We start from the raw sequence: 10,964 nt of genomic DNA, 5'->3' as shown, positions 1-10,964 counted from the left end.
CACGTTGTCATTATGGGGTATTGTTTGTAGAATTATGAGGAAAATAATGAATTTAATCCATTTTGGAATAAGGCTGTAACATAACAAAATGTGGAAAAAGTGAAGCGCTGTGAATACTTTCCGGATGTACTGTATTACTATTATTTTTATTTGCCATAGTTAATCCATGAAAGTATCATTTTAGAGGCATACAGTTTCTGCACTGTGAATTTTGGTTCTGCTATTTAACTGAATAATTTGTTAAGAAATGCTGATAAGTATAAGAGAATAATAACTGAAAAATCTTATTGTTAAATGATGCTGAAATATTTAAATATAAAAAAAGAGTCATGAGAAATTAAAAGGACAGTATAATGAGTAATTATTTCAAAGCACAAGAAAAGAGATTTGTTTGAATTTCCTTTGTGCCTCTTTACTACTTTATCCTGTTTAAACTTTTACTTTTCTGTTAGTTTAAACTATGATTTATGTTATTTTATGAGATAGCATGGAAGTTCCTTCTCCTGAGAGAGTAAGGAAAGGGAGAAAGTAAACATAAGAGAGTTATTATTACTATTTTTCACTGTTGAAGAATAACTTAAATATATTATTGTAAGATATTAAAATGAAAAAATAAGGAATAGCTGTAATGAGATTAGAAACAGTGTGAGGGAGTGGAATGTTCCCCCTCCTAATTTCTCCCCCGCCCATCTCTCACTCTCACTCTCACTCTCAGTCTAAGTTTGATAAGTGTCTGCTTGAAACGGAAACACAAGAGCAGAGTTTGAAGGCACTAAGCTGTTTTATTTAATTTTTTTATGGAAAATGATGTGATTTGACAATAATGTTAGATACAGTGATATGAAGGAGAGGTTCAAATAGCTTTCCTCATCATGATTAAAGATTTTATATATTCATAGGGCAATCTAAAGTTAAGAGTTTATACTATAGACAAGAGATTCAAAGTTGATCTGACACTCTTAATGTAGGTATAAAACAATCTAGAGACTATTATTAAATATACAGGGGGCAGTGGTGGCTCAGCGGCTAAGGCTCTGGGTTACTGATCAGAAGGTCAGGGGTTCAAGCCCCAGCACTGCCAAGTTGCCACTGCTGGGCCCTTGAGCAAGGCCCTTGACCCTGTCTGCTCCAGGGGTGCCGCATCATGGCTGACCCTGCACTCTGACCCCAGCTTAGCTGGGATATGTGAAAAAAAGAGAATTTCACTGTATATGTGCAAATGTATAATGTGTGATAAATAAATTTAATTAATTAAAAAAAAAAATTAATTAAATTAAGTTGATGTTTTTGAATTAAACTTTCTAGAAGTTTGTTAGAGGCTACCTTTTGTTTTGTTCTGATGTTAGTCCCCACCATGACCACCATGACCCCACCATCTTTTGTGACGTTTGCTAAAGTAGCAGAAATACAACCAGAATGGAAATTAATGACCTGTAAATGAGTTCAATTTTAGCATTATTATTTCACTTTTAATATGGACAATTTTAATAGATTGTTGAATTTTGAATAATGCTTTTTGAATTTAACCATGTTTTGAACTGTCTCCATATTTAAGCAGTTGTAGATGGTTCCATTGGCTGTGATGGTTCTCAGGTGATACTCTCTGAAAAGAAAATATCTGTTTACTGATACCAAGTTATTAAGGATTGGCTAATAGGACTGAGCGGTATCGAGACCAGTGGCAAGAGGTGATGACCCAATGACGGGTAAGACTCTCCAATGGCAAAAAAGGGGGGCAACCTAGGGCAGGGCATCACCACCCTGGAAACCTACCCAAAAAAGTTTTTATATGGGTTTAAGGAAGTGGATGAATGCTCTTAGGTCAGAAGCATCAAAAGGGAGGTCTAGAAGAGACCTGCCCAAAAAATTGTGAGTTCCACTCAGCCTGACTGCATTTTAATAAACACTTTACTAAAACAACTTATCACAGTGTTAAATACCAAGCATTCTGTCACTGTGCCATCAGGGGATCATACCCTGTGTAGAAGATTATTTATAGATTGGGTTTTTGTGGTAAAGTTGCAGACAAGGGAGTGCCTGACTTACAAAAGAAGTAGGAAACAAACCTGGGAATGTTTGTATGATAATTAATTTAGATTGGAAGATGATTTATTACTTATGCTTTTATTGAACTCATGTACATTTTAATAGTAATGAAGAATGGAAAAAAACATGGTGACTAAAGATTAAGATTGCATGTTTTGTTTGTTTATAACAATCAAAATGGAACTGTTTAAGAAATAGGGGTGCATGGTTTGCTAGAATTGATATAATGATTGAAACAACAATTCTTGTGAGAGGAATACTACTATTCTGTTTTGCGTTACCATTGATCAAATCATTCTTGATCCGAGCTATAACGAAACAAATGACACTGATCAATGTCTAATGCAATACAATGACAATTACCCTGGATGGACAGAAAGACCAAATTGGGAGGAAACTGATTCCTCCAATGAAGATATGTATGAGGAGATGAATGATGTGTTACATATTTAATCATTATTTTATTGATTTAATACTCTGATTTACTCTGATGCAGTCTGATAGGGAAAACAGCTTAGCTTGCAGTTTCTCTCTGTGTAAGGCCTTTCTGTGTCAAGGGAAAATTAGTTGATGCGAAACAGACAGTGAGAGACCTTGGGAAAGAGGAGGAGACATTATCTAGATGCAGAACAATTCACATTGGTTAGGAGCAGAGGAAGTGCCTGTAAAACCATTAAACAGAAAACAAATAAATGCTATTCTGAAATATCTGAGAAAGACCAATAAAATATTTTAGGAACTGTGACAAGTCCTCAACCCAGCAAAAGCCCAGGAGAAGTCAAGGGTCAGATACTTTTAGTGATCCTCTTCTGACCAGCCTGGTGAAGACTAGTTAAGGATAAATACGAGCTGGGGTTAGAGAGGCACATTGAAATATAATGTACACTGCTGTAGGGCTTTACTGGTTGTTTAGAGCAGTGTTACTATCAGAAATAATTGGTAATTATTTCTTTAGTTATTAATTAATATTTAAATTAAATAATAGAATCTAATTAAAACCTCATATGGGGCTCCAGTAAATGTACAAGCAATAACCTTGATACACAAGAATAACACACTATAATATTCTATCTCTGCCCAGACGTAAACCTCTTACTTGAATCGCATGAGGATGCAGCTAGAATGTGTGTTCAACCATCGTTTGACTCTGACTCATTTCCTCGAGACTCGGGTGATGACAGGAGGCCGTTTCCTCGCTCTGTCGGCGGGCGGTATGGCTGCTGATTCTCGGCGGGCTGGTGGAGAAATCAGCAACATCAACTTGATTGAAGATGGAAGAGAAATCTTTTCTCTTCACTTCTGCAGGTAAACGGATGAAGATGCGGCTTGCTCGGCGGTCTCCTTCAGATCCGTTAGTGTTCGGTGGAACACAGAGTAATCTCAACTCGTCCAGCGAGATGGAGATTGTATGGCCACAGTTTCAAGTCGGACGTTACTTCCTTGTGCCACGAGGCTACACCTGAGAGCAGCGATGAGCTGCGTCTACGCACAGCGGGCAAAGTTGCTGGAAGCAAATCCCAGAAGCATCTCAGAGTTATTTCTGCTCCCGATGACGTCATGGTTGAGGGGCTTTCTGTTGTGTGCCTCATCCAATAGGAGTTGAGAGTTCGATCCTTTAGTGAGTAAGGCTTCATGGGATTTGTAGTCTGTTTTGGACTCCCTTTGTTTGATTTTGGCGTGGTTTTTATCAGTAAGATTTATGACGGAGTGTGTGGTCAGGCTTTTACAACTGTTAGGCCTGCCTTTGTCCTCTATCTGAATACATGAGGCCCAACACTGTGATAATAAAAGTTAAGCAACAATGACATCAACACCAGCAGAGCAGATGTGCTCAATATATCCAATATGTAAAGACACAATAAGGGAGCTATCTAAAAAATGGCAAAAAAGAACAAAGGGCTTAAACACAAAATGGCCAGCAGAGGGAACAATTGTTGTGGTTATATGTAGAGAAATGGAAGCATTGATCAAAAACCACAAAGCCAAAAACAACAGCAAAAAAAGGGAAGATAAGAGAGAAAAAGAACAAGTTGTTTAAAAATCATGGAATAAAATTAATAAAAGCTGAGAGACAGGCAAAAAGACCAGTAAATGGTAAAAGTGAAAAAACAGAGAGACCACCTCCCTATAACCTTATACGTGAGTAAGTGAAGTCAGGCAAAAGATCTAGGACCAATGATGAAAAGAGCGGAAAAGAAAAGTGGGAAGCCACAGAAAATCCTTTAATCTTTGAATCAGCAGATAAAACATACCTAAAAATTATGTGTTATACTGCTATTTGAGGCATTCCAAGGGTGGTGGTGACTAATAAAGAAAAAGAAAATATAGATTCAAAAACAGTTGAACTAATGTTAGAAATGGAAAAACATGTGCCTGCTAATCTGTGGTCTCAAAATGATACAGACGTAGGCTTAGTAACATCTACTAATCAAATTAGAATTAAATTTAAACCAGGAGTAAAACTACCAAGAAAACAACAATATCCTTTAAAACAGGATGCTGTAGAAGGAATTAAAAAAACAATTGAGGGATTGAATATGGCAGGGGTGTTAATTGAAACAGCAAGTTACTGCAACACACCCATATTGCCAGTTGCTAAGGCAGATAAATCACTTAGTGCATGATTTGAGAGCAGTTAATGAGGTAACGGAAGACTGGCCCACAGAAGTTCCAAATCCACATGCGCTGTTGACTAATGTTCCTCCTGCTGCCAATTATTTTACTGTTATTGACCTGTGCTCTGCTTGTTTCAGCATCCCTTTAGCAGAGGAAAGCAGACACCTTTTTGCATTCACCTATCAAGGTAAACAATATACATACACCAGAATGCCCCAGGGATTTAAACATTCACCACATAGGTTCAATCAAGTTTTGAAAGCTGATTTGGAAGATCTTAGATTGGCTAGCACATTGATACAATATGTAGACGATCTGTTGATTTGTTCAACAACATTAGAGTAATGTCACCAAGACTCTATTAAAGTGCTCACTAAATTAGCTGAAGGAGGTCACAAGGTCTCAAAGGAGAAACTACAATACTGCCTACCACAGGTTGAATACTTAGGATGAATCATTGCGCATAAAACTAAAGCTATATCACCAAGCCAATTGGAAGGTATAAGCAAAGCACCCCAACCATAAACAGTGGGGCAAATGATGACCTTTTGGGGCATGACAGGATTTAGTGCTGATTGGATAGAAAATTATGCTATTAAAACAGTTCCCTTAAGAGCACTGATGAAACAGACAGGGCATCAAAATCCCCGAGCTCGAATAACATGGGATATGGATGCATTGATTGCCTTCGAATCATTGAAGACAGAACTTCAGACAGATCCAGTGTTAGCAACCCCAGACTATACTAAACCATTCCATTTGTATGTAGCAGATAGAAAGATGGATATGCATCAGCAGTCTTAATGCAGGAGACCTGTAGTGGAAGAAAAAAGCAACCACTAGCTTATTATAGCACCAAGTTGGGCAATGTGGCACAAGGCTACCCGCCATGCTATCAAGGACTTGCAGCAGTGTATTTTGCATATGACAAAGCTTCCACTGTGACAATGGACTATCCAGTGATAATTTATACACATCACAGAGTTATTAGAGCAAGGTAGATTTGTTTTAACACAAGCCAGGTGTTTGACATATTCAACATTGTTAACTTACCCAGACATTACCATAAAACGATGTACAACAATAAATCCAGCCAATTTCATTCCTCTAGAAGGGGAGGGAACACCTCATGAATGTGTAATAGAATCTCTAGCTTTTACTCATTTAAGACCATATCTGGAATCAACACCAATCATAGAGGCAGAAGCAGACTTACATGCCAAAAAAGCTTCAGGATGCCAAGTAGCAGTGATGGCACCTGTATCAGTTTTGCTTCAGCCTCAACCACAATTAGATGACATTGCACAAATACAACAGCAAGCTGGCCCTTATGAACATACCATATGGCAACACAGAGGTGCGGGCAGAGATTTCAATGGTATATGGCGATCTCATGAGGGTCATATGATTGCGCCAATGGCACTCCTTACTATTTTAATCTCTGATGCACATGGTTTTGACCATTGCTCGAGGGGGGAGGTAATTAGGAAAATAAAAAAACAGGGATATTGGTCCCCATATCTACAGGCCATGGTAGATGAATGTTTGGCTGAATGTGAAATTTGTGCTCAAAACAATGTCAGAAAGGGTACATCGGCACCAATAGGTCACATACCAGTCCCAGAAGGACCAATTAAACATCTGGTAATGGACTATGTGGACATGGCAAAATCAATAATAGGAAAAAGATACATGTTGGTGATAATAGACAGATTCAGCAGATGAGTAGAGGCAGTACCATCAGCAGACCAGGGAGCTCAAACTGTGATAAAATGTTTGACCAGAGAGGTCATTCCAAGATTTGGCATACCATCTCGAATAGAAGCTACAAGGTGTGTGGGCAAACTCATGGGAAATTTACTTATAAATTGTGAGAACCAAACTCTAGTCTCCCCTGTAATAAAAATATATGAGGAACAAACATCAGCCATAAAAGATTACTTTTGGATTTGTGGAGGAAGCTATATTACCTAAAAATTGGAAAAAAAATATGTACTAGTGTAAGACTAGTGCAAGAAGTAACCATGTTAACATGGGGCCCCCAAGAATCTGAAACCCAGACTGAACCAAGAAAAATTGTCCCAAACAAATACAGAGTAAAGAGAGCATACAAACTAGACCCTAATGTTTATTTAGATGCAATGGTCAACCAAGAGGAATACCACAAGAATTTAAGGCCAGAGATTAAATAAAATCAGGCTTTGAGTCTATATTTGTATGAATAACACCCAATAAAAATGCAGAATGGATCAATTACATTTATTATAATCAGCATAGATTTATTAATTACACTGATGAAGCATTAGGTGACCAATTAGCTGCAACCAGCAAAATTACATGGCAAAAAAGACAGGCCCTAGACTGGCTATTGGCAGAAAAAGGAGGGGTTTGTGTAATGTTTGGAGCTGACTGTTGTACTTATATCCCAAACAATACAGTTCCTGATGGATCCTTTACCATAGCCATGCAAAAGCTAAAAAACTTACGAAAGGAAGTGACTGCCAATGCTGGAAGAGATCAACATATTGGCAAATGGTTTGACAACCTATTTGGATCCTGGGGAGAATGGCTTACTAAAGTGGGAGTAATAATAGCTATAGCTGTTGTTATTTTTGTGTTGTTGTTTTGTTGTGTTGTGCCTCTTCTCAGATCAAGGCTGGCAGAGCTGCAGTCAAACAGATGATCAATGTGACTGTAAAGCCATCTGGAATTGATATTGGGGCCACCGTACGTACCATAGGCCCTGGTCTGAATGAGCTGGATGAATTCTAGGAAAATCCTGGAAGTATACAAGAATGGTAGGGAAGGGGAGCCTTTTGTTTTGACTCTTTATTTTCAATTTTCTCTTGTTTTTGCATAACAAGGGAGTCAGTATACTCACTGTATTTTCTTTAATAATAAAATTAGGTAGTACTTTAGAATGGATGAGTAGGCAGGAAGTTAGAGGGTATTATGTTTGTTATTTTGGCATATACCCCTTCCTGAAGTGATTATTTTCTTTTAAAAGATGTTTGTTGTTTAAACAAACCATGTGAATGAAAGGGAATGATGAAGGTCTGAAGCAGATCATTATCCATGTTATGAGGTAATCTAACTAGGTAATGTAACCACAGTTTAAAATGAAAGAAGGTTTACTGTGATTATCTGTACTATATGCACTTATAAATGTTTTGTTTAACTCATCTTTGAAGGTACTAATTACCAAGTAAATTACTATAGAATGTGTCTTTATGAACTCTAAAATCACTGAAAGTGCCACTGGAGGTGCAGAGACTTAAACATCATAAAGATAGGATCGACGAGCACCTCAGTGCTTAGCAGCAAGAGCAAAAAGACTCTACTGGTGGTTTAAAAACCCGTTGTCTACTCCAACACCACCAGATAGCACTCCAGGCTCCTCTGGCACCGTGGGACATATCAGATGCTAATCTACTACTATTGTCTAATCACTGTAAAATGTTAACCTACTGAAAAAAGTTGAATCATTGCTGTATTCTACATAACGCAAGGCTACCTTTGCATGCACATGCTTTGTACAAGAATTTGATTACTGTTACCCTCCAGAAAAGAACTTAGCTAGGGCAAAGAGATCTTTTACTTCCTTCTATTCAAATGTGGAGGGAGATGTTTGGTCTCGTTGCTTCTCCGGAGTGCAGTTCCATAAGTATAGGCATTGTTAGAGGAATGTGTGACTTATATTGGTCACTTGAAAGAAATGATGGAGCTTGTCTTGTGAGGTTGCACTCTGGGAAAAGGGCGATAGAAGGTGAGACTTTTTATAAGTCTCAAAGGAGGGAATATATAGTAGATTTTTATATATCAAATGTAGAAAAATACTAATATAGAATAGCTTTGTGTGACCTAGGAGAGGGCATATGAGGTTACTAGAAGTGTGGACTTTGTGTGACCCAGGAGAGGGCATATGAGGACTAAAAGTGCTGATGTTACAAGAAACGCTCAGTGCACTAAGCTGTATCAGAAATGTTGCAAGAAATACTCTTGTGTCCTCAGCTGTAAGCACAGAACAATGGTACTGAGTCATGAGAAAGCTCTGGGAAAGTACAGCAAAGTTAAAAAATTAACACAACCAATAATCAAAGTAACTGAAAGTATATTTTCATGATAAATGAATTTAGAATGTTATTTTTGAATTAAAAGCCAGGTTCTCACCACTGAAAAGAGGTTAGAGGCTCTGTGAAATAATGGTGGGAAACAGAATCCATTGGATACAAAAGATATTAAGATGGCGTAGGCATGAGGTAATGCTAGATAACAAATTGTACAAGAACTAAGTGTGTTGACAGAGAGAGTCAGATCTCAGCTGACATCTCAGGTTTGTTGGTATGTTCAATAAACTCTAACATTTGACACCTGGATCTCCTGACTTTGAGAGTTTTCTTACAGAGAGGGGAAGAAACGTTTTCCACACTCCACAAAATTACTCAAAAGGCTCCGTGTCAGCCTAAGTCAAATGAGCCAACGCGGAAGTATCTACGATGTTCTGGCACAGAGATAGGTGATTTGTTACTCGGTTGATAGGGTAACCCCATCTGGTTGCTAGGAATATACCAGAGATATACACAAAACACTGCTTGCCAGAGTCAAATGAGCCAACAATGAAGTCTCTACGACATTCTGATCCTGAGATCCCCATCTAAGTGATTTTGAAAGGAAGTCAATGGGGTTTGGTTGCTAGGGTGCTCTAAATGGTTGCTAGGGCGTGGCTAAGTAGTTTCCATGATGATACCTGAAGTCTGATTGCTCACCCAAGTAAAAAAAGCCACCCGTCATTTCTCTAGGACATTCTGATCCAAAGATATCTCTCTCAGCCATTTTTAATGGAAGTCAATAGGACTGGTTGCTAGGGTGCTCTAAATGGTTGCTAGGCATTGCTAACCAGTGACCAGAGAGATTCGTATTGGCTGATTACTAACCTGACTCATAAGAGCCAGTCCCCAAGTGTCTACGACATTCTGTTCTGAAGATATCCTTCTGAGACATTTTGAATGGAAGTTAATGTGGGGTGGTTGCTAGGGTCCCAAAAATGGTTGATAGGGCATGGCTATGCCATTTCCAAGGTGATTCTTAAAGTGTGATTGGTATCCCGATTGAAATGAGCCCACCCACATATCTCTATGTCATTCTGATTGGGAGATATGATCTGACAACTTTCTTGCATTGACTGCCATAGTAGAAACAAAAATATCTTCCCATAGTACCCTATCGGACTTTATGGGACATTTGTTTGCCACCCTTTTTACCCCCTGGGGTACATTTTACCCCCAAACAAAGGGTATGTTCGAAGACGACTTGCCAGCCCGAATCAAATGAGACACCCACATGTGTCTACGTCATTCTGATCAGGAGATATGATCCAACAACATTTTTTCCAATGTTAAGTCAATGGGACTTTTTGTACAGTTTTTTGCCCCCCAGGGGTGTACCATACCCCTCTCCCCTTAGAAAAGTCATAGCACAGGTGTCCTCAATAGGCCTGTCGATTTGACACCTCATTTGTGGGTCTAAACCAAACAGTGTGGGATGAATTAGATGACGAAGTTTTGTATGGAAGAAGAAGTATATGAGATTACAATAGTGAACTTTGCAAGCACCACTAACTAGATAGGTACATATTCTGGAGAAAATGTGAGTGGTGCTTGCCGTGGCAAAATTTCTCACCGTGATGTCCCACCAACTGCCCCATGTTGAAAGAGGCCACCACCATGACAGTAGGTTGTTCTGTTCAGAGATACTGGTGTAGTTCCATGGTTGCTAGGGTGTTCCGTCTGGTTGCTAGGCAGTTACCAGGGTGATACTTAACAAGGCTCCTTGCTAAGACTGAGTCAAAAAAGCCAAACAGGAAATCTCTATGATTTTCTGGTGTAGAGATATGTGATTTGTTACTTGGTTGCTAGGGTAACCCCATCTGGTTGCTAGGCATTTACCACAGTGATACTTATCAAGGCTACTTGCCATCCTGAGTGAAATAAGTCAACCCGGATATCTCTACAATGTTCTGGTGCAGAGATATGTGATTTGTTACTTGGTTGCTAGGGTAACCCCATGTGGTTTCTAGGTAATTACCAGAGTGATACTTAATGAGGCTCCTTGCTATCCTGAGTGAAATAGGTCAATCCGGAAGTCTCTACAATTTTCTGGTGTAGAGATATGTGTTTTGTTACTTGGTTGCTAGGGTAAGCCCATGTGGTTGCTAGACAGTAACCAAGGTGATACTTAACATGGCTCCTTGCTATCCTGAGTGAAATAAGTCAACCCGGAAGTCTTTACCACATTCTGATCCT

At 38.8% G+C, this 10,964-nt stretch overlaps 1 protein-coding gene across 1 annotated transcript in view; it reads right to left on the bottom strand.

Annotated features, from left to right (window-relative positions):
- Positions 1 to 9,119: 9,119 nt before the first annotated feature.
- LOC127421801 (uncharacterized) overlaps positions 9,120 to 10,964 on the bottom strand; it is a 73,561-nt gene continuing 71,716 nt past the window's right edge. Inside the window, exon 7 of the mRNA XM_051664926.1 lies at positions 9,120 to 9,219. Within this exon, the coding sequence (XP_051520886.1) occupies positions 9,120 to 9,219 (100 nt within the window). The remainder of the gene's footprint in view (positions 9,220 to 10,964) is intronic.

The sequence above is a fragment of the Myxocyprinus asiaticus genome, chromosome 31, assembly GCF_019703515.2.
Source record: "Myxocyprinus asiaticus isolate MX2 ecotype Aquarium Trade chromosome 31, UBuf_Myxa_2, whole genome shotgun sequence".
NCBI classification, from domain to species: Eukaryota; Metazoa; Chordata; class Actinopteri; order Cypriniformes; family Catostomidae; genus Myxocyprinus; species Myxocyprinus asiaticus.
Note: the sequence above shows the minus strand (reverse complement) of the source record. Positions and strands in the feature narration are given on the sequence as shown.